Raw genomic sequence first — 24,553 nt, forward strand, 5'->3', positions numbered from 1 at the left:
GGGAATAACTGGAAGGGGACATAGCTCTGTATCTGTGATACATCCTCTTCATTCTCAGTCTTGGAGGGCCCTAAAGTTTAAAACCCCAGCTCTTGTTACAGGTTGTCCTGGATAAGGTACTGTTGACCTATTCTTCTGATAGTTCATCAGTACCAGATCATTGGGAACCCTGTATCCGGCGCCTGCACTGGTGGGCTCGTACCGGGTTCCGTAGCCAGCAGAAGAACATGGTGTACCTAGCTAGAACATCACAGCTCCATACTTGTTATCCATGGAATGGCCACTACACACTTTCACTGCTTGATAACAGTGCATTGCGGGGTCCCGGGTGTTGGTCCCCCACAAGCCTGATGTTAATTACATGTAAATGATTACATATTCTAGTGATATGTCATCACTTAGTAAATTTGAAATACCCCTTTAGAAGTTTGGGGCAACCTTTGATCCCAGCAGCATTTCAATCCAAACCGGGCCCGTCATCAGCTGCCGCTGTGGAATAGCAAGTGAATGGCCAACCATGTCATACAAAGGCCAAACGGGTTCTCCAAAGACCCTCTTTGTTAGCTGCCGCATACGGATGTTTCTACAATGGGGACCTCCATCTATAACATAATTTATTTAATAATACGGCACGTAAAGATGACACAACCCCTCTAATTCTATCATGCTCCTTAGCACTTCAAGATCATCGATCCCCTACTTGTACAATATTGCTTTTCAGTAAGAATAAATTCTTAATCCTTCAATTGCCACCACTGTATTTCAATATAGCAGATTAGTAAATATCTTACATTTTATGATCACTTTTATGAATTCTATGGACCGTACACAGGTCACAGGTACAGTATTTTCCCCAGAAATGTAAATCTGTTTATTGAAAAAAACTCCACCGGGATCAGGACACCAACAACTGCGCGATGGAAAGCACAGGAGACTCAAGCGACTATTACTGTGCTGGAGGATGTGTTACATGGTCAATAGGATTAGAATATTTTTTAATGGTAAATTCCCTTTAAATTGTGAGTTTGCGTTCTCGTGCTTTCGTTGGTTACAGTTGCATGGTCGCTGTTTGTCTGTTGTTTTGTTGAGGTTTCTTATCACAGGACTTCAGAAGCGGAGACTTTCTGCCTCTGGAGCATATCCTCGGTGGAATGGCAGAGCGTTGGCAGTCCTTCACTCATAAACACCCAAACTTTGCATTTCTTCCTGGAAACACAGAAGGTTTCTGTAATGGAATATATTTGTGCTCGTACATTTGTACTTATGTATGATTGTGTCTGTGATCGGTGTCAACTATGTAAGGTGTGTACGAAATGCTAACAAGGAATAGATGGAGAATCTGACACTTTCGAAGGGAGAAAATATTATATTTATTATCTGGTATCAAAGTCCATCATTGGTGCGAAATAATAAGACTAAAGATTTATAGAACTATATATATATATATATATATATATATATATATATATATATATATATATATATATACAGTAAAGACCAAAAGTTTGGACACACCTCATTTAAAGATTTTTCTGTATTTTCATGACTATTAAAATTGTACATTCACACTGAAGGCATCGAATCTATGAATTATCACATGTGGAATTATATACTTAACAAAAAAGTGTGAAACAACTGAAATTGTCTTATATTCTAGGTTCTTTAAAGTAGCCACCTTTTGCTTTGATGACTGCTTTGCACTCTCTTGGCATTCTCTTGATGAGCTTCAAGAGGTAGTCACCGGGAATAGTTTTCACTTCACAGGTGTGCCCTGTCAGGTTTAATAAGTGGGATTTCTTCTCTTATAAATGGGGTTGGGACCATCAGTTGTGTTGTGCAGAAGTCTGGTGGATACACAGCTGATAGTCCTACTGAATAGACTGTTAGAATTTGTATTATGACAAGAAAAAAGCAGCTAAGTAAAGAAAAACGAGTGGCCATCATTACTTTAAGAAATGAAGGTCGGTCAGTCCGAAAAATTGGGAAAACTTTGAAAGTGTCCCCAAGTGCAGTGGCAAAAACCATCAAGCGCTACAAAGGAACTGTCTCACATGAGGACCGCCCCAGGAAAGGAAGACCAAGAGTCACCTCTGCTTCTGAGGATAAGTTTATCCGAGTCACCAGCCCCAGAAATCACAGGTTAACAGCAGCTCAGATTAGAGACCAGGTTAATGCCACACAGAGTTCTAGCAGCAGACACATCTCTACAACAACTGTTAAGAGGAGACTTTGTGCAGCAGGCCTTCATTATAAAAATAGCTGCTAGGAAACCACGGCTAAGGACAGGCAACAAGCAGAAGAGACTTGTTTGGGCTGCAGAACACAAGGAATGGACATTAAACCAGTGGAAATCTGTGCTCTGGTCTGATGACTCCAAATTTGAGATCTTTGGTTCCAACAACTGTGTCTTTGTGCAACGCAGAAAAGGTGAACGGATGGACTCTACATGCCTGGTTCCCACCGTGAAGCATGGAGGAGGACGCATGGGGGTGCTTTGCTGGTGACACTGTTGGGGATTTATTCAAAATTGAAGGCAGACTGAACCAGCATGGCTAGCAGAGCATCTTGCAGCGGCATGCTGTTCCATCCGGTTTGCGTATAGTTGGACCATCATTTATTTTTCAACAGGACAATGATCCCAAATACACCTCCAGGCTGTGTAAGGGTTATTTGACCAAGAAGGAGAGTGATGGGGTGCTACGCCAGATGACCTGGCCTCCACAGTCACCAGACCTGAACCCAATCGAGATGGTTTGGGGTGAGCTGGACAGCAGAGTGAAGGCAAAAGGACCAACAAATGCTAAGCATCTCTGGGAACTCCTTCAAGATTGTTGGAAGACCATTTCCGATGACTACCTCTTGAAGCTCATCAAGAGAATGCCAAGAGTGTGCAAAGCAGTCATCAAAGAAAAAGGTGGCTACTTTGAAGAACCTAGAATATAAGAAATAATTTCATTTGTTTCCCATTTTTTTGTTAAGCATATAATTCCACATGTGTTAATTCATAGTTTTGATGCCTTCAGTGTGAATGTACAATTTTCATAGTCCTGAAAATACAGAAAAATCTTTAAATGAGATGGTGTGTCCAAACTTTTGGTCTGTTCTGTATATATATCTATATATATATAATTGTATAAGGGTTTTTCTGTCTGTCTGTCCTGGAAATCCCGTGTCTCTGATTGGTCGAGGCCGCCAGGCCTTGACCAATCAGCGACGGGCACAGCAAGGCGACGATGATGTCATAATGGAAATCCCGCGTCTCTGATTGGTCGAGGCCACCAGGCCTCGACCAATCAGCGACGGGCACAGTATCGACGTAGATGTCATAATGGTTGCCATGGCGACGATGATGTCATAAATGTTGCCTCGACCAATTAGCGACGGGCACAGTCTGCCGCAAATTCTAAGGGTTTTTCTGTCTGTCTGTCCTGGAAATCCCGCGTCTCTGATTGGTCGAGGCCGCCAGGCCTCGACCAATCAGTGACGGGCACAGCATGGCGACGATGATGTCATAAAGGTTGCCTCGACCAATTAGCGACGGGCACAGTCTGCCGCGAATTCGCCTCGACCAATCAGCGACGGGCACAGTATCGACGTAGATGTCATAATGGTTGCCATGGCAACGATGTCATAAAGTTTGCCTCGACCAATCAGCGACGGGCACAGTCTGCCGCGAATTCTGGAATCATCATTGTCCATATACTACGGGGACATGCATATTTTAGAATACCCGATGCGTTAGAATCGGGCCACAATCTAGTGTATATATATATATATATATATATATATATATAATTGTCTAAGGGTTTTTCCGTCTGTCTGTCTGTCTGTCTGTCCTGGAAATCCTGGCTCTCTGATTGGTCGAGGCCGCCAGGCCTCGACCAATCAGAGACGGGCACAGTATCGACGTAGAAATCCCGCGCCTCTGATTGGTCGAGGCCGCCAGGCCTCAACCAATCAGCGACGGGCACAGTGACGATGATGTCATAAAGGACGTAGACTTCCCGCGTCTCTGATTGGTCGAGGCCGCCAGGCCTCGACTAATCAGCAACGGGCACAGCGACGATGATGTCATAATGGTTGCCATGGCGACGATGATGTCATAAAGGTTGCCTCAACCAATCAGCAACGGGCACAGCGACGATGATGTCATAATGATTGCCATGGCGACGATGATGTCATAAAGGTTGCCTCAACCAATCAGCAACGGGCACAGCGACGATGATGTCATAATGATTGCCATGGTGACGATAATGTCATAAAGGTTGCCTCGACCAATCAGCGACGGGAACAGTCTGCCGCGAATTCTGGAATCATCATTGTCCATATACTACGGGGACATGCATATTCTAGAATACCCGATGCGTTAGAATCGGGCCACAATCTAGTATATATATAATTGTCTAAGGGTTTTTCCGTCTGTCTGTCTGTCTGTCCTGGAAATCCCACGTCTCTGATTGGTCGAGGCCTGGCGGCCTCGACCAATCAGAGACGGTCACAGTATCGACGTAGAAATCCCGCGTCTCTGATTGGTCGAGGCCGCCAGGCCTCGACCAATCAGCAACGGGCACAGCGACGATGATGTCATAAAGGACGTAGACATCCCGCATCTCTGAATGGTCGAGGCCGCCAGGCCTCGACCAATCAGCAATGGGCACAGCGATGATGATGTCATAATGGTTGCCATGGCGACGATGTCATAAAGGTTGCCTCGCTCAATCAGCGACGGACACAGTCTGCCGCGAATTCTGGAATCATCATTGTCCATATACTGTGGGGACATGCATATTCTAGAATAACCGATGCGTTAGAATCGGGCCACAATCTAGTATATATATATACATATATATATATATGTGTACATATATATATATATATATATACATACAGTACAGACCAAAAGTTTGGACACACCTTCTCATTTATATATATATATATATTTGTGTGTATATATATATATATATATATATATATATATACTTTATTACCATTTTCTATTGGATCAATGGATGTTAATTATTGACACATGCTTACATCCATTATGTCACAGATATGTTTTATTATAAGTCGGAGACTGGGTCCTAAGAATCTCCCAATTCCAAGTGGCACACTGAGCATCCTTCATTTATCCTTATCAGGCAGTACTCTGCTCCACATGAGCAGCTAAAAATGCTCCATAGACTATATATGGATTGTAGTAATCTCTCGGTTTGTTCCAAATTTATGACACATTTTTATAATTAATTAAAGTAAAATAGTTTATGGCTGTGCTGTTCACAATCGTGCTTGGTTCTGTTAAAGGGAACCTGTCAACCCGAAAATCGCGGGTGAGGTAAGCCCACCGGCATCAGGGGCTTATCTGCAGCATTCTGTAATGCTGTAGATAAGCTCCCGATGTTACCTGAAAGAGGAGAAAAAGACGTTATATTATACTCACCCAGGGGAGGTCCCGCTGCTGGTCAGGTCGGATGGGTGTCTCTGGTCCGCTGCGGCGCCTCCCATCTTCATTACAAGACGTCCTCTTCTGATCTTCAGCCACGGCTCCGGCGCAGGCGTACTTTGCTCTGCCCTGTTGAGGGCAGAGGATAGTACTGCAGTGCGCAGGCGCCGGAAAGGTCAGAGGCCCGGCGCCTGCGCACTGCAGTACTTTGTCTGCCCTCAACAGGGCAGAGCAAAGTACGCCTGCGCCGGAGCCGTGGCTGAAGATCAGAAGAGGACGTCTTGTAATGAAGATGGGAGGCGCCGAAGCGGACTGGAGACGCCCATTTGACCTGACCAGCAGCGGGACCGCCCCTGGGTGAGTATAATATAACCTCTTTTTCTCCTCTTTCAGGTAACATCGGGGGCTTATCTACAGCATTACAGAATGCTGTAGATAAGCCCCTGATGCCGGTGGGCTTACCTCACAGGTGACAGGTTCCCTTTAAATGTTTTTTTGTGTTTTGTAAGGCAAGAATATCCAAGTATAGAAAATCCCCATTGTTGGGTTCTAGAAATCCGAGACGCCAGAATAACTCTGCTTTTATTTCATCCTTTAAAGAAAAAAAAAAAGAAAGCTTTGCAACACTTTGGCCACAAGTGCAACGTATTGTCCGAAACATTGCAACGTATTTTATTTTGCTTTTTTGAGGGATGAAAGAAAAGCTAAGTTTTTCTAAGAGAAAACTTGAGGTGCTTTGGTTTTTCTGCAACACAGTTGATTCACAGGCTTGGTGGGAAACTGAGCTAAGATCCACTAGTGATTTTTCTGCAAGTTTTACCCCCATGTTTGGGACTCCACTGAGGAAGAGCTGATTAGACGATCTCCATCTTGGCTAATGAGGAATGTGAACTGGTGGGCTCTTTTTCTAACCTCGTATACTACAGTTGTATTGACCACACATGTACATGTGCACGCCAACCTCAAGTTTTTTTTTGTTTTTTTTTATTGGGTGCCAAGTAAGGAACTGGAGAACCCCTATTCTTCGGGAATAGATTTTGAAAGTTCATATGTCTCAAATCAGAATGCCCCTTTAAGTTCTACTGTGGCCCTTGGGAGTAGGACAATCTTACAGCGTGACCCTCGGACCATAAGAGGCTTTGCATTCCTAATGTAGAGCAGAATTGGCATCGGTGCTATGACTGGTGACTTATAGCAAGGAGTATGTAGCAAAGTTACACAACTTATGATGGACGTGTGATGAAACCAGAGATAATTTCTGGAGATGCCTGCAGCACAAAATGACAGTGGGTGATAAAGGCCACAAGTTAGTGATACTGTGATGAAAGCATATGCTAGTAATGGTCTTCATGGTGAACTCTGTGTGGTAGTGTGCGGTGTCATGTTCTGGACCTGTACGTGTAACGGCACATTCGGGTAAAGTGTTCTGAGACCATTTATGTGTTTTTTGGATTTACTGGTGGTCCCTTCTTAGACCTGAACCATTGAATTCTGCACCATGCAAAAGTTAAATCCACAGCCTGCAGTTTTCATTTGGGAAGTACATAGTTAACAGAAAAGGAATGACCCCCATACCTGATGGCCCCTTGCAGCCCCAACCATTAGTGTTTCTAAGGTGGTCATTTGGATTGACAGGTTTGAGCACAGGAATAATTGTAGTCATCTTTAATGACAAGAATAGAAAGCAGTTTGTTGTAGTTCTTATGAAAATTTGATCTGTGTTGATGGATGAAATACACAAGTCTTTTGAAGTGTTTTCCAGGAAACGGAGTTAAACTTTTTAGAATGAGGTTTATCCTTGACTGGATTAGTGACCTTGTCACATTGTGAACCCTCTACCTCTTCACCATGTCCCGGGCAGTTCAGTGCACATCTGCTTGGACAACTTTATTACCATCAATAGGGTAGTTGTGCCGAAACACCCAAGACTACATCTTGCTTCTTTCATGTGCTATTTTCTGAAATTCAAGATCAGATTTTATATAGTTCCAATAATGTGATTAGTTTAACAGAAAAATCATGAGATGGAACATGAAATAATTGTGAAAAAGTAGATAATGATGGAAGTCCTCGTGTTGTTCTCCTCTAATACTTTGTCCAATTGGTTCTATGGGGGAAAATAAGCAACCTGCTAATTGATATATGGATTTGATATCAATATGTATAGATCATAGATCTATATATGCACAGTTGTGTGAATAAATTCCCCCTTCCAGATTTCCTATTCTTTTGCATGCTTGTCACACTTAAATGATCACCAAACCGAATTAAATATTAGACAAAGTAAACACAAAATGCAGTTTTTAAATGAAGGTCTTTATTATTAAGAAAAACTCAATTCAAACCTACAGGGGCCTGTGTTAAAAAGTGATTGCCCCCTTAAAATATAAATTAACTGTGGTTTATTACATCTTTGGGAAGCTGAGTTCAAATTCCCTAGCCACACTCAGGCCCGATTACTGCCACACCTGTTCTCAATCAAGAAATCACTTAAATAGGACCTGCCTGACAAAGTGAAGTAGTCCAAATAACAAAAGCTAGACATCATGCCACGATCCAAGGAAATTTGGAAACAAAGTAATTGAGATCTATCAGTCTGGAAAAGGTTATAAATCCATTTCTTTAGCTTTGGAACTCCAGCAAACGATAATGAGAGCCATTATCCACAAAAGGCCTCACTTGCCTCTGTTAAGGTCAGTGTCCATGACTCCACCATAAGAAAGAGAGTGGGTAAAAATGACCTGCATGGTAGAGTTTCAAGATGAAAACCACTGCTGAGCAATAATAGCATAAAGGCTCGTCTCAGTTTTACCAGAAAACATTTTGATCATCCCCAGTACTTTTGGGAGAATACTCTGTGACTGACAAGATAAACGTTGAACTTTTTGGAAGTTGTATGTCCCATTACATCTGGTGTAGAAGTAACACAGCATTTCAGAAAATGAACATCATACCAACAGTAAAATATGGTGGTGGTTGTGAGATGTTCTGGGGATGTTTTACTGCTTGAGGACCTGAATGACTTGCTGTGGTAAATGGAACTATGAATTCTGCTGTCTACCAAAAAATTCTGAAGGAGAATGTCCGGCCGTCTGTTCATGACCTCAAGCTGAAGGTCACTTGGGTTATGCAGCAGGACAATGACCCACAACACACCAGCAAGTACACCTCTGAATGAAAAACAAAATTAAGACTTTCGAGTGGCCTAGTCAGACTTGACTTTAATCCGATTGCGATGCTATGGCATGACCTTAAAAAGGTGATTCTTGCTTGGAAACCTTCCAATGTGACTGAATCACAACAATTCTGAAAAGATGAGTGGGCCAAAATTACAATTAGCCGTTGTTGCTGCTAAGAGTGGCCCAACCAGTTATCAGGTTTAGTGTACAATCAGTTTTTCACACAGGGCCCTGTAGGTTTGGATTTCTTTTCCGCTTAATAATAAAGAATTTCATTTAAAAACTGAACTTTGTGTTTACTTGTGTTTTCTTTGTCTAATATTTAAATTTGTTTTGTGATCTGAAACATTTAAGTGTGACAAACATGCAAAAGAATAGGAAATCAGGAAGGGGGCAAACACTTTTTCGCAGACCTGTGTGTGTTTATTTACATTAACAGTTTGCTTATTTTGGCCCCAAAAATGCAATTTAGCAAAATATTAAGGGAGGACAACATGAATATTCCCGTCATTATTTACTATTTCACAATTACGGTATTTAGTGGTCCATGTCACTGGCTATATATACAGTGGGGAATATGAGTATTTGATACACTACCGTTTTTTCACCTACAAAGAATGGAGAGGTCTATAATTTACATCGTAGGTACACTTCTACTGTGAGAGACAGAATCTAAAAATAAAAACCAGAAAATCACATTGATTGATTTATAAATAATTAAATTGCGTTCGTTTTATTGCTTGAAATAAGTATTTGATCACCTACCAACCAGCACAAATTCTGGCTCTCACAGACCTGTTAGTTTTTATTTAGGAAGCCTTCCTACTCGCCACTCATTACCTGTATTAATTGCACCTGTTTGAACGCGTTACCTGTATAAAAGACACCTGTCCATGCACTCAGTCAATCACACTCCAACCTCTCCACGATGGTCAAGACCAAAGAGCTTTCTAAGGACTCCAGGGGCAAAATTGTAGGCCTGCAGAAGGCTGGGATGGACTACAGGACAATAGTCATTCAGCTTAGTGAGACAGCAACAACTGTTGGCACAATTATTTGAAAATGGAAGAAACGCGAGATGACTGTCAATCATACTCGGTCTTGGGCTCCAAGATCTCGCCTCATGGGGTAAGGGTGATTCTGAGAAAGATCAGAAATCAGTCCAGAACTGCACGGGAGGACCTGGTCAATGATCTGAAGAGAGGTGGGGCCACAATCTCAAACATTACTGTAAGTAACACATTACGCTGTCATTAATTAAAATCCTGTAGGGCACACAATGCCCCCTGCTCACGCCAGCACATGTCCAGACCTGTTTGAAGTTCGCCAATGAAAATTTGGATGATCCAGAGGAGGCATGGGAGAACAGGACAGGAAGGGGACAGGACAGTTGCACTATATTGAAGGGAGGATGGATGAGGTAATGTATCGTGAGATTTTGTCAACCTCCTTCTCTCAGTAAGAACATTGAAGATGGGTCGTGGTTGGATCTTCCAGCATGACAATGACCTGAAACACACAGTCAGAGCTTGCTGTATAAGAATCATTTCAAGGTTCTGGAGTGGCCTAACTAGTCTCCAGACTTGAACCCAATAGAAAATCTTTGGAGGGAGCTAAAACTCAATGTTGCCTAGCGACAGCCCCGAAACCTGAAAGATCTGTATGGAGGAGTGGGCCAAAATCCCTGATGCATTGTGTGCAAATTTGGTCAAGAACTACAGGAAACATCTAACATCTGAAATTGCAAACAAAGGTTTCTGTGCCAATATTAAAGGTACCGTCACATTAAGCGACGCTGCAGCGATATAGACAACGATGCCGATCGCTGCAGCGTCGCTGTTTCGTCGTTGTGTGGTCGCTGGAGAGCTGTCACACAGACAGCTTTCCAGCGACCAACGATGCCGAAGTCCCCTGGTAACCAGGGTAAACATCGGGTTACTAAGCGCAGGGCCACTCTTAGTAACCCAATGTTTACCCTGGTTACCATTGTAAATGTAAAAAAAAAACTGGACTGGAGTGAGATATCTGGCATAGGAAATGCCATAGTTCATATTGAATTATATGTGTTGTGGTATCACACACCTGCTTCGCCTTTTTCCATTTTTAGCAGAGTTAGGAGACATTGGTGTGAAAGCGCAAAAGTTGCAAAATATTGGCACAACTCTGAGCTGCTCCAATATGTTGCAACTTTTCAAAGCTTTTACTCCACATTTTGGGCGTAACATTTTTGATGAATTAGGGCTTTATTCTTTATAAACTTTTGCAGATCCTAGTTTCCGTAAGCAATCTATGGTTTTCAGCATTACTGCCTCCTCATGGCCATGATTACACTGTTTTTCCATACTCAACTCCAGCTCCAGCATGGTATATAAAAGAACAGTTGTAACAAATACATATATATATATATATATATATACAGTGGGGCAAAAAAGTATTTAGTCAGTCAGCAATAGTGCAAGTTCCACCACTTAAAAAGATGAGAGGCGTCTGTAATTTACATCATAGGTAGACCTCAACTATGGGAGACAAACTGAGAAAAAAAAATCCAGAAAATCACATTGTCTGTTTTTTTTAACATTTTATTTGCATATTATGGTGGAAAATAAGTATTTGGTCAGAAACAAACAATCAAGATTTCTGGCTCTCACAGACCGGTAACTTCTTCTTTAAGAGTCTCCTCTTTCCTCCACTCATTACCTGTAGTAATGGCACCTGTTTAAACTTGTTATCAGTATAAAAAGACACCTGTGCACACCCTCAAACAGTCTGACTCCAAACTCCACTATGGTGAAGACCAAAGAGCTGTCAAAGGACACCAGAAACAAAATTGTAGCCCTGCACCAGGCTGGGAAGACTGAATCTGCAATAGCCAACCAGCTTGGAGTGAAGAAATCAACAGTGGGAGCAATAATTAGAAAATGGAAGACATACAAGACCACTGATAATCTCCCTCGATCTAGGGCTCCACGCAAAATCCCACCCCGTGGGGTCAGAATGATCACAAGAACGGTGAGCAAAAATCCCAGAACCACGCGGGGGGACCTAGTGAATGAACTGCAGAGAGCTGGGACCAATGTAACAAGGCCTACCATAAGTAACACACTACGCCACCATGGACTCAGATCCTGCAGTGCCAGACGTGTCCCACTGCTTAAGCCAGTACATGTCCGGGCCCGTCTGAAGTTTGCTAGAGAGCATTTGGATGATCCAGAGGAGTTTTGGGAGAATGTCCTATGGTCTGATGAAACCAAACTGGAACTGTTTGGTAGAAACACAACTTGTCGTGTTTGGAGGAAAAAGAATACTGAGTTGCATCCATCAAACACCATACCTACTGTAAAGCATGGTGGTGGAAACATCATGCTTTGGGGCTGTTTCTCTGCAAAGGGGCCAGGACGACTGATCCGGGTACATGAAAGAATGAATGGGGCCATGTATCATGAGATTTTAAGTGCAAACCTCCTTCCATCAGCAAGGGCATTGAAGATGAAGCGTGGCTGGGTCTTTCAACATGACAATGATCCAAAGCACACCACCAGGGCAACGAAGGAGTGGCTTCGTAAGAAGCATTTCAAGGTCCTGGAGTGGCCTAGCCAGTCTCCAGATCTCAACCCTATAGAAAACCTTTGGAGGGAGTTGAAAGTCCGTGTTGCCAAACGAAAAGCCAAAAACATCACTGTTCTAGAGGAGATCTGCATGGAGGAATGGGCCAACATACCAACAACAGTGTGTGGCAGCCTTGTGAAGACTTACAGAAAACGTTTGACCTCTGTCATTGCCAGCAAAGGATATATTACAAAGTATTGAGATGAAATTTTGTTTCTGACCAAATACTTATTTTCCACCATAATATGCAAATAAAATGTTAAAAAAACAGACAATGTGATTTTCTGGATTTTTTTTCTCAGTTTGTCTCCCATAGTTGAGGTCTACCTATGATGTAAATTACAGACGCCTCTCATCTTTTTAAGTGGTGGAACTTGCACTATTGCTGACTGACTAAATACTTTTTTGCCCCACTGTATATATATATATATATATATATATATATATAATTTTATTTATTTATTTTATTTTATGTAATTTTAGCACAATTTTTGACCTGAAATATGTGCCACTATTTATTTCGGATAATTGGAAGATTTAGACGTTGTTTGGATAGCCTTTTTTATAAGGAATGCTAAAAGTCTATTCACATCACATTAAAGAGGTTGGGGTAGTTTGTTTTGCTCAAAAAAATAAAGGGAACACTTAAACAACAGAATATAGCTCCAAGTAAATCAAGCTTCTGTGAAATCAAACTGTCCACTTAGGAAGCAACACTGTTTGACAATCAATTTCACATGCTGTTGTGCAAATGGAATAGACAACAGATGGAAATTATTGGCAATTATCAAGACATACTCAATGAAGGAGTGGTTCTGCAGGTGGGGACCACAGACCACATCTCAGTGCCAATGCTTTCTGGCTGATGTTTTGGTCACTTTTGAATGTTGGTTGTGCTTTCACACTCGTGGAGCATGAGACGGACTCTACAACCCACACAAGTGGCTCAGGTAGTGCAGCTCATCCAGGATTGCACATCAATGCGAGCTGTGGCAAGAAGGTTTGCTGTGTCTGTCAGTGTAGTGTCCAGAGGCTGGAGGCGCTACTAGGAGACAGGCCAATACACCAGGAGATGTGGAGGGGGCTGTAGGAGGGCAACAACCCAGCAGCAGGACCGCTACCAGCAAAATGACCTCCAGCAGGCCACAAATGTGCATGTGTCTGCACAAACGGTTAGAAACCGACTCCATGAGGATGGTCTGAGTGCCTGACGTCCACAAATGGGGGTTGTGCTCACAGCCCAACACCGTGCAGGACGCTTGGCATTTGCCACAGAATACCAGGATTTGCAAATTCGCCACTGGCGCCCTGTGCTCTTCACAGATGAAAGCAGGTTCACACGGAGCATATGTGACAGATGTGATAGAGTCTGGAGACACTGTGGAGAGCGACCTGCTGCCTGAAACATCCTTCAGCATGACCGGTTTGGCAGTGGGTCAGTAATGGTGTGGGGTGGCATTTCTTTGGAGGGCCACACAGCCCTCCATGTGCTTGCCAGAGGTAGCCTGACTGCCATTAGGTACAGAGATGAGATCCTCAGACCCCTTGTGAGACCATATGCTGGTGCGGTTGGCCGTGGGTTCCTCCTAATGCAGGACAATGCCAGACCTCATGTGGCTGGAGTGTGTCAGCAGTTCCTGCAAGATGAAGGCATTGAAGCTATGGACTGGCCCGCCCATTCCCCAGACCTGAATCCGATTGAACACATCTGGTGCATCATGTCTGGCTCCATCCACCAATGTCACATTGCACCACAGACTGTCCAGGAGTTGGCGGATGCTTTAGTCCAGGTCTGGGAGGAGATCCCTCAGGAGACCATCCGCCGCGTCATCAGAAGCATGCCCAGGCGTTGTAGGGAGGTCATACAGGCACGTGTAGGCCACACACACTACTGAGCATCATTTCCTTGTCTTGAGGCATTTTAACTGAAGTTGGATCAGCCTGTAACTTCATTTTCCACTTTGATTTTGAGCATCATTCCAACTCCAAACCTCCTTGGGATATTAGTTGTGATTTACATTGATAATTTGTAGGTTTTATTGTTCTCAACACATTCCACTATGTAATGAATAAAAATTTACAACTGGAATATTTCATTCAGTGATATCTAGGATGTGGGATTTTAATGTTCCCTTTATTTTTTTGAGCAGTGTATATATTTGTGGCAAAAAATATTTTTTTTGCAATTGGGTTTCATTTCAAATTTTGCCCTGTTTGTCTTCGACAGAAAAAGACAGATAAAAGTTACAAACTTTCCTGTTAGACAGTGAGAACAATCACACTGATGGATTCGCAGCTCTAGAGGTCGGCCACTTCCTCTGGTTAGTACAGACCACATCAAAGTTGAATGTGCAGGGAAACAAAAAGCCTATAAAAGCCAAACTGTGCAAAATTTTTAATGTAACCCAACTGCAAAAATGATGTTTTTGCCCAAGACATATGTGACTCTATGCCTATACTGAAAAATGCATCTGCCTTTACCTGTGATATGCAGTATACACTTTGGTGAGTATTTTTTAGCAGAATCCCCTTCATTTTCCATACAGGAAACTTTTTGGGCAAATATTTAACTTTTGGAGGTTATGGGAGTCCCAGGATATTCGCCGAATGCATAAATGTGAACATAGCCTAAACTTTGGTAACTTTTTGGATTCATGTAAAAGTTTCTATAAAGTCCCAATTGACAATAGTTGTCAGGAGAAACTCGCAGAATATCTTCTACCTGTTTTCCATTACAGTCAATGGAGTAAAAAAAAAAAAGTCTCCTCCTACAAATATGTCTTCTAAAATTTAATCTAGTTACAAACGCAGCCATTGAAATTATTGGGATCCTACAACAAATCTGTTCGTTTTTGTTTGACTAAAAACATGGTGTAAAGCAAAACTCTTCAAGTTGAGGATTGAACTTGATGGACCTGTGTCACTTTTCCAGCTCTGTGATGTGTGAACTAGACCTGACTGCATCGGTTTTATCTCTTTGCTCTAGTTTTGTGGTCGGTAACACCCTATGCACATGCAGTAAATGTTGGACAGGTTTCCCTTCGTTTCACTGTCTTCCACTGTGATAACACAATTTATGCCCCTGGAGCAATTAAAGCTCTTTAGTGACACTTCTCCGAAAGAAATCTGATATTTTCCAGATTAAGTATGTCTAGCGTACTTGTGCAACGGGAGAATCGTACTGCGAAGAGTCAGTGAACTAATGTACTTGCATACCACAGTGCGTATGTACGTGTATCTACACGAGAGGCAATGTTTTAATTAACAAAGAGGTGAAAAAGTTCAGTCTCGCCTAGTGCGTAACATAAAAAGTACCATTCAGGTATTGACACTAAGCCAAGAACAGGCTCATGTGTGAGGTTCTCTCCAGTGAAAGAAATACATAGCGGGGCCTGTATGAGCCTGTACACGTCGGCCTCAATGTACATCTTAATTTAAGACTCTCCTGTTACCTTCATGGTTATTTTTCCCCTTTTTTCCTTTGTTGCTATAACACTGCAGACTAACAGGTTGTAAGATGACATATTGCTGAATAATGGCCAAGTCTCAATTTCTCTCCCCCTCTCTTTTTTTTTTTTTTTAACAATTTGCATACATAGCCGGACAAAACGCTAACTCCGTGGACGTCAAGTTGAGGAGACTTCTCGAGTCTCAGCCACAGGTGGCAAACTCCTTGTCTAATGCTGCACAGAAAACATCACCCGACAGAGACTTCAAGGTGAGTTGGCCGGGCCGATCCGCGCTGTGCATGTACCGTGCATTCATACTCCCCCTTCCATTCAAGGCAGGCCTCCTCGGCAGGTATAGGAACGTTCATCTTGTCATTTCCCTATTTTTAAGTGCATAGTTTCCGTATCCGGACTTGATAACACATTGTGAAAGATCTCATCTCCGCTCCGTCCATATTTTACATTAAACCCAAAATTCATCCACTGACGTTTTACCAAGTGAGCGCCACCATTCGCCTCATCTTTCCCTGCAACACACTTATTATCTGAAGTGATTACTATGCTTTCCTTGTGCAGTTAGGGCCCTTTACCAGTTCTTGTGTTTTCTCTTATGTAAATGCACCATCTGGCATCTTTCATGGTGATAAAACCATTTAAATGTACAAGCCATATAAACGTGGAGAGAGCAATTTAGAGGACCAGTCTCTACAAAGCCCAGAATGAAGTAATGGAAGTGGCATGTTTAATAGGCTTAGATTATAAGTGACTGGTTATACCATTGTGGACCAAACAGATGATGAATGGGCAACAAATGCCAGAGAAAGCCCGAGACTGAGGCTACTGAATTGTATCCTATGGCACAATGCAATTTTCTTTAATAACACAAATTCAATTTGCATAAAAAACATCTGTTTTAATAGGAGGGTGTGCAGCTGATAATGCATTTCCTCAATCGCGAGCATCAACGTCACCACTGACATCACTGCTGAGGAAGTGGAATTCCGGTGCAGAATTTTAAGCTTTTCATACTTTGTACTATATGTGTGAATGAATATATATGTATGTATGTTTGTAATATATATATATAATTTATATATACACATATACTTCTGTGTGTGTATGTGTGTATATAATATATACCGTATATCTATTTCTACATATACTCTTGTATGCCTATATAAAATGTGTATATGCATGTTTATATATTTCTGTATGCATTTGTGTGTAATATATGTATATTTACTTATAGATACACATATACCCCTATGTATGTCTGTATGTGTGTGTGTATTCTGTATATACTCCTACATTTTTTCTTGCAAGCCTATATAAAGTAACAGTAGGCCGATGAGAATATATATTTATATGTATAGGTCCAAAAAAGATAAAGGCAGTGCTTCAAGGTCCAAAAAGATTTTGTTGTTTATTGACACAGTCTAAATATATACATATATAAAAGTATAAGAATATATAAGCGTGTATAGAATATATATATATTTACATATATGCGCATAATAATATATGTATATATATATATATATATATATGTATAAACTTCCATTATTTATATATATATATATATATATATTATACATGTCTAAATATATATGGTGCATAAACATTATATGTGATATTGTGAGGATGACTGTTTTTATTAATTTATATTTTATTTTAGATTTTTATTGTTGTTGGGTTTAATTTTTATATTTATTTTATATAGTTATTTTTTTTAACTGTGCTCTGCATGTATTATACCATTTGACTTAATATGTACAAACTAAAAAGTATACGTTATATAGATGATTGTGCGTATATAAAAATCCACATATATGATTTTTTTTTGTTCATGTGGCGTGTAAAACTAAGAGGAGGAGAAAGCTGTCCGCGTGATGACGGCTCCACGTCGTGTATAACTTTTCACCCACCTGCAGGTTGTTAGGGGACTCCATTGCTGACTGAAAGGATTTCCTTCCCCTAGATAGAGGAGCTCTTTGAAGTCCCAATACAATGACTTTCATTGCTTCCCTTCGCCTGTCTGTTCCAATAAACTGGTGATGAAAGTGTGCAGATCTAGCACCAGAAGAGTTAGTCTGTCTCGCCACAAAAGGGAACCTAGATCAGGCCCGATCTGTGTTTTTCGGATTTTTTTTCCTTTTTTTTATTTTATTGTTTACAGGGGTATTTTGTGTGTTTGTGTCTGTCTTGATACAGCGTGCAATTTTTTTTCCCCTTTGTCATCCCATGCTAGTTTTAATGTAAAATGAAGCCAGAGCGGGATTAATACAATGAATTGAAAAGGCTAACTGAATTAGTGGGCTTAACGGAATACATTTGTAAAGTGGCAGAAGTCCTTGCCCATACAAAGAATTCTTAAAATGGGATTTAGTGGCTAATCGGACTGATAGTTAGCACATTGCGCGGCTTAAAGGAATTGCTAAAAGTTTTATTGTTTTTTGTTAGGTTAGTGGAGGCTTTAAAGGGTTAAATCTCTAGGGCCGGAAATTTTGCGAACAAAAAACACAAATTTTTTTATTTAATTTTTTTTTTATTAACCTATACGTCATTCATTATACACGCAGGAGATATTACTACTGTTTATCCCGGTGTTCATTTCACAGGGGTCGGCCCCGTTGTTTGGGTGGCAACAAACATTTATGGAGATTGAGTCTGTGAGATTGATTCCTACTTAGCGGAAGGGTGACGTCTTCGTAGCCTTGTGGTCAACGGCCCTCACTGTCTCGTGTTGGCTTGTGTTTACTAATGGATTTAGTATTCTTTTATGTTTATATGCATTTTGTGTTTTTTCTTTTTCACTTTGGTGTACAATATGAGCGGAAACCTGTTTTGGGAGCGCGTATCAGGGGGTCGCCATTCGCTTTTGCTCATATTCTACTGCTATTAATAAAATCCAGTTTTACACATTGATAAATACTCCACTCTGCGTTTGTGAGGACGGATAAACTGTTACCTTCCCCTGAGGGTTTAGCATCCCTGGCCCCCTCTAGGCTGGAGAATAGGCTGCCGGGAGAACGCGCTCATTATTGATTGTCTCAATGCAGAGGAAGGGCAAAGTCTTGGTAGCTTTTGATAACCAGTTTCAGCATTCAGCAGGCTTAGTTATTAGTCATGCATCTTAGGCTTCCCCTATTTACTTTCAAAACACTTAATAAAAATAATAAAAGATTAGGTGTAAAATGAAATATTTGTTTGGTACACAAGGCCTCGGTATCTGCAGCTTCCACACACTACTCCGGTTTAGCCTTCTGGGATCTTTCACGTTGATAGACCCATTTGAATTTGCTACCAGTATTAGCATTGGAAGCCTCGGAGAGGAAAAAAAAAGAAGAAAAACAACAATTGTCGCAGTAAAGGGCTTACCTATAAATCTGGCTTTGGAAAGGTATAGCGGATGAAATGCAGTTCAGTGGGGTTGTATTCTAATCCTACCTTTTCAGACTTCATGCAGCATTAGAGGTTTATCTGAATGGGCATAAAATTAGAAACTAGTTCTTCTTGTTGTACGAGTCAGTGGGACTAGAACACGATAGAATCCCTCCCCGCGAAGGTTGCAGCGAAAGGAGAAGAGATTAGCGGGGACAAGCTTTGCAATTGATATCAATCGCCTCCTGAATATACACAGCTGCATGAAAACATCATAGTGGAGGCCGAAAGTTCAGGGGCTGAGTTACATTTCTCAGGATTAGGGTTTTCTTTTTCTTTTTTTTTTCGTTTTGGTCTTTAATTAGAAAAATTGTTTATCTCGCTTTTACTTAATTTTTTTGTAATTAAAAAAAAAAATGTAGATAATATATACATGGATTACAGTGGAGAGCCAAGCATTTGGAAATGGCCTTAGGCTTAAGTCCTGTATTCCTGTATTTAAAAAAATATATACCTGTATGTATATATATATATATATATATATATATATATATATATATATATACATATATATAAAGTTATAGTCGAACGGTAGCAATACAACTCATGCCATTAATGTATTGGGGGGGAGGAGGTTCAATCAACCATATGGTCAGTGCAAAGAAATTCTTCATTGCTGATGTTCTCCATGACATTAAAGTGGTGATGATACTGTGATTTTACCATAGTTAAGGTTGTGGCGTTGAGCCTTACCTTTGTTTCATCTGTACTCAAATTTCTAGTTCTGAAAGTGAAGACAATGGGGCAGATTATTCAAAACTGTGTAAAAAAAAAAAAAAAAAAAATCCTGTTTTTGAAGCCTGCGGTAACGAATCACAGCAGAGGTTTCATGACTCTGGCTGCTATGGAAAAATGAAAGCTGCTCTATAATTGGTTGCTGTGGGCCACAAAGACATTTTTTTTTTTTAAACAATTGATAAATCTGCCAAACATGGATACATCCACGACGTACAGAATGTGTCTCTATTGTAGTTGACATATATATATATATATATATATATATATATATATATATATATATATTATACTGTATAAAACCTCTATGTAGGTATGGAAGAAATGCTGCAAAGTAAGAATGTTTTTAAGAAATAAAGTGTTAATCGTTTATTTTTATCAATTAATGAAGTGTAAAGTGAACAAAAAAAGTTAAAAATCTGCAGACTGTGAGCCCTCGCGGGCAGGGTCCTCCCTCCTTATGTACTCGTGTGCCTTGTTATCTGCTCATGTTTAATGTAATTGTCTATATTTGCCCCGTATTCACATGTAAAGCGCCATGGAATAAATGGCGCTATAAAAATGTATAATAATAATAATAATAAATCAAATCAATACCCATTGCCTTCATCGGTTCAAGTAGGTACACCGACTGCACACAGTTTTTGAAGGAACGTGGCAGGGAGGTTGTTCCAACCATCTTGCAGAACTAACCACAGATCTTCTGCAGATGTTTCTTACGCTAATTTTCTGTCTCTTCATGTAATCCCACACAGTCTGGATGATATGGGCTGTGCGAAGCTATATTATCAATTTCAGGGCTCCTTGTTCTTCTTAATGCTGAAGATATCCTTATGACATTGGTTGTATGTTGGAGGTTGTTTGTTGTCATGCTGGAGAATAAATTTGGAGCCAATCAGATTTCTTCATAGTGGTGTTGCATGATGGATATGTATCTGCCTGTATTAATCAACATTGAGGACACCAAGAAATGGGCAACATTGAGGGCCATACATGTAGCAGACGGCCAAGGAAACTTAGTGCAGAAGATGAAAGACACTTTATGTTAACTACCTTTTGAAATCAGAAGATAGCCAGCAGTGCCATCAGCTCAGTACTGGCAACAACCAGTGGGACACAGCTACATCCATTTACTGTTGAGAAAAGACCAGAGGACAGAAGTGGTCTTCATGGAAATGTGGCCAAAAAACATACCTTAGACATGGAAATAAGGCCAAGCAGCTCAACTATGCACATAGACATAGATAGGATCTGGGGTGCAGAAAAATGGCAGCAGGTGCTCTGGACTGATGTAAAATGTGCAATATTTTACTGTATCTGCAGGTAGTTTGTTTGCTGAATACTTGTAGAACGTCACAATTTTGAGGGTCTGCAGGCAGCTTGAGGTCACTGGCAAGTTTGGGGTTGCATTTCAGCTAATAGAATTTGAGATATAGTCCTGATAAATAATGTCCTTAATGCTGAGAAATACAGACAGATACTTATACTTCATACAATACCATCAGGAAGGTGTTTGATTGGCTCTAAATTTACTCCGCAGCAGGTCGACAACCCCAAACATACAGACAAGGTCATTAAAAATTATCTTCAGTGTAAAGAAAAAGAGGCCATGTAAGTGAAGATATGGCCCCCGTAAAAAACTGTGTACAAGTGTATTTAGAATTGATGCTGTTCTAAAGGCCAAGTGACGTAACATCAAATATTGACTTTAGATTTCTCTTTTGTTCACTTACTATGGATTTTGTTAATTGATAAAATCAAATTAGTAGCATTTCTATTGTTTAAAGCTCTCTTACTTTACAGCATGTTTTCTACACCTGCTTAGAACTTTTGCACAGTGCTGTACATTGCTGGATATATTCAGAAGACCCTTGTTCAGGCTTTTAAACCGCTAGATGTCTATGTGCGAAAGTTGTGGGAACGTTCTTTTCCCTTTGAAAGAGCAAATCTTCGTTTTTACCATTATGACAATACACATCACATTTACCCTTTTCTGTTTATTAGAATGGTACTGAAGAATCTGCTTTGGACAGATCACACAGGCCTTCAGATCGCTTCAAGAATCCTGTTGTGATCAACAAAGATTTAACAGTCAGGAAAATAGAGCTTGAGTCCTTCAGTCAATGGGTGGAGATCTGTCCAGGTATTGGAAGTATTGCTTTTTAACAAGTGTTTGCTTGTGCGTATTCTTGATCATAATGGCTGCCATATGGCTTCCCAGGCCAAATTTTATTAATCTTATTGCTATTGAGGAACCACAATATTTTTTTGACACTGCCAATTAACCCATATTAACCTATATATAGGAATAACTAAAGTATTCTATAATTCATGCCCAGCTTTACTCTTTTGCACCATTATGTTTACAGCCACATATATCTCCTTAAACAGGATTATTATGGTAGCTTACATAGCACCACCATATTCCGTGACACTTTATATGGTTTGTCGATCACTTACTGTCCCCATTGGGCCTCACAATCTTAATTCCTTATAATAGTATACACTAGTACCCACAATACTGACAAGTTTCCCCATAGATTATAACGGATTGCTGGTGTCACAGCATGGACCATTTTTTTATCATATTGCCAAAACAATAAAGAGTCTCTTTAAATCCAGTGAGCTGGAGTAAGGTTTCCAAATTCATTAAAGGCATGAACTTCTTAATTAATTTGTTGCATCTTTCAGCTTTCTTGCGCCACCGCAAGAAATGTCCTCAAATCAGAGTATTATTATTATTTATTATGCTTTTCTTATATTGCGCCATCATATTCCATAGCATTTTAAATACATCATGATCGCAATCCCCAATGGGGCTCATAATCTAAATTTCATATCAGTATGTCTTTGGAGTGAGGGAGGAAACCGGAGAACCCGGAAGAAACCCACACAAACACAGGGAGAACAGACGTTGTCCTTTGTGGGACTTGAACCCAGGACCCCAGCGCTGCAAAGCAACAGTTCTAACCATTGAGCCACGGTACCTAGTATGGTATGAGTATGATGAGTTTGCCAGATCTGCTCGACCAACTGCCCTCCCCGGAAAGGCCCACACACTTTTTAAAGCGTTTGTGGAGCTGGCCTGGATTGACTTAAAAAATAGAGAAAGTCTAAAAGTTAAAAACTGCTAGCTAAGCAAAAAGTTTGTGAAATATCACGCAGTCTTTCTGTCGAAAACTACTTTATGAATTGGGCTCTATGTTCTCTTTGTCATAAAGTTCTTCATTTTGAGCCTCTGTCATAGTTCTATTGATGTTGACGACAAGAATAACACAGTAAGCAGCGCTATTCTTGCCATCAAGTGGCTGGAAACCATGACTTTAACCCCATCAGAAAACATTTGGTATCATCGGGTAGAGAAAATAAGAGACAGAGTGCTCCATGTGAAGGCCTGCAATGAAAGACGTTGGGAGGAGGAATTACCGCACTCACCTCCGAGAGTTGTGCAGATCAGGCACCACACTGACCCTAGCAATTATGGTTCTCCTTGATTGTTGCTTTACCATCCGACAGCCCTAGATTCCTAATGCTGGAACCATAACATGAAGGGGGTTAAGCAAGGTAAAAGTACTCATCTGATGAAGGGGACGGACTGTCCCTGAAACATGTAGTGTTGAGTAATTGCTTGTCTTCATCCGGTTTGGCTGGTCTCGTCTCTCTCTCAGCGCTCTGATGGTATCCACCTTTTTACCTCGCTTTAATCTCCTTCACAAAACCTTAGCTGAAAGAGAACCACCTACGTGTGAACTTTTTGACCATAGCAACCAATCTGGTCATTGTTCTAATTTTCCCATTAGCTTTGGAAAGATGAAAACTGTAGATTGATGGACTTTACTATGTTATATTTTATATAATGCCAAAATGCCTTATCTATCAAACATGTATAATAAAAACTGGCCTTCTTTCCCTTAGCAACCAATCACAGCACATCTTTTGTTTTTCCAGAGGAGTTTAAAGGGGTTCTCCGGGAATGGAGAAAAAGAAAATAGCATTATAAATAAATTCGTAATTATACATAATTGGTAAACCACACTTGATTTGCCTAGAGAATTAATTACTATAGTACATTAAAAGGGCTGCCGCCTTGTAACACTGACATAAACTGTCCTAGAATGGTAATATTTTAGGCAGCTTCAGACTAGAGCACCTTGGGCCCAACTGAGAAAATTATTCTTGGGGCCCACTATGTTGCTACATAGAAATAAATACAGAACCACCAATTGTGCGGTTGGGGTAGCCCCCTCATAAAATATAATGCAACCCCCTCATAGAATATAATGTAGTTCCTCTCTTAGAATATAATGCAGCCCTCATATAGTATAATTCACCCCCCACATAGAACATAATGCAGCCCCCTCATAGAATATAATGCAGTCCTACAGTATTATGGCCACCACGTACTCACTCGCTCACTGATAAATACCGTATTTTTCGGACCATAAGACGCACCTAGGCTTTAGAGGAGGAAAATAGAAAAACATTGAAGTAAAAAATGTGGTAAATTCTAGAATACGTTGCCCCCTCATCACCATCCTGCTATGCATGGCCTTCATTCCCATTTTGGTATATATTGTCCCCTCATCCTTGTCCTGATATGCATGGTGCCCTCATCACCATCCTGGTATGCATGGCACCCTCATCCCCATCCTGGTATGCATGGCCCCCCTCATCCCCATCCTGTTTTGCATGGCCCCCTCATC

The 24,553-nt window shown here is 40.8% G+C and overlaps 1 protein-coding gene and 1 long non-coding RNA gene across 8 annotated transcripts in view; one reads left to right on the forward strand and one right to left on the reverse strand.

Moving 5' to 3' along the window:
- Positions 1-23,421, reverse strand: part of LOC138681295 (uncharacterized) — a 67,791-nt gene extending 44,370 nt beyond the window's left edge. The window contains exons 1-3 of the long non-coding RNA XR_011321907.1: positions 23,286-23,421; positions 19,809-19,839; positions 19,053-19,154 (exon numbers count right to left, since the gene is read on the reverse strand). This is a non-coding gene — a long non-coding RNA (uncharacterized lncRNA). The remainder of the gene's footprint in view (positions 1-19,052; positions 19,155-19,808; positions 19,840-23,285) is intronic.
- EHBP1 (EH domain binding protein 1) overlaps positions 1-24,553 on the forward strand; it is a 473,001-nt gene that overhangs the window by 350,063 nt on the left and 98,385 nt on the right. For all 7 annotated transcript variants that reach the window (XM_069768694.1, XM_069768687.1, XM_069768690.1 and 4 more), the window contains 2 exons: positions 15,825-15,943; positions 21,855-21,993. In XM_069768694.1, coding sequence (XP_069624795.1) covers positions 15,825-15,943; positions 21,855-21,993 — 258 coding nt within the window. The remainder of the gene's footprint in view (positions 1-15,824; positions 15,944-21,854; positions 21,994-24,553) is intronic.

The sequence above is a fragment of the Ranitomeya imitator genome, chromosome 5, assembly GCF_032444005.1.
Source record: "Ranitomeya imitator isolate aRanImi1 chromosome 5, aRanImi1.pri, whole genome shotgun sequence".
NCBI classification, from domain to species: Eukaryota; Metazoa; Chordata; class Amphibia; order Anura; family Dendrobatidae; genus Ranitomeya; species Ranitomeya imitator.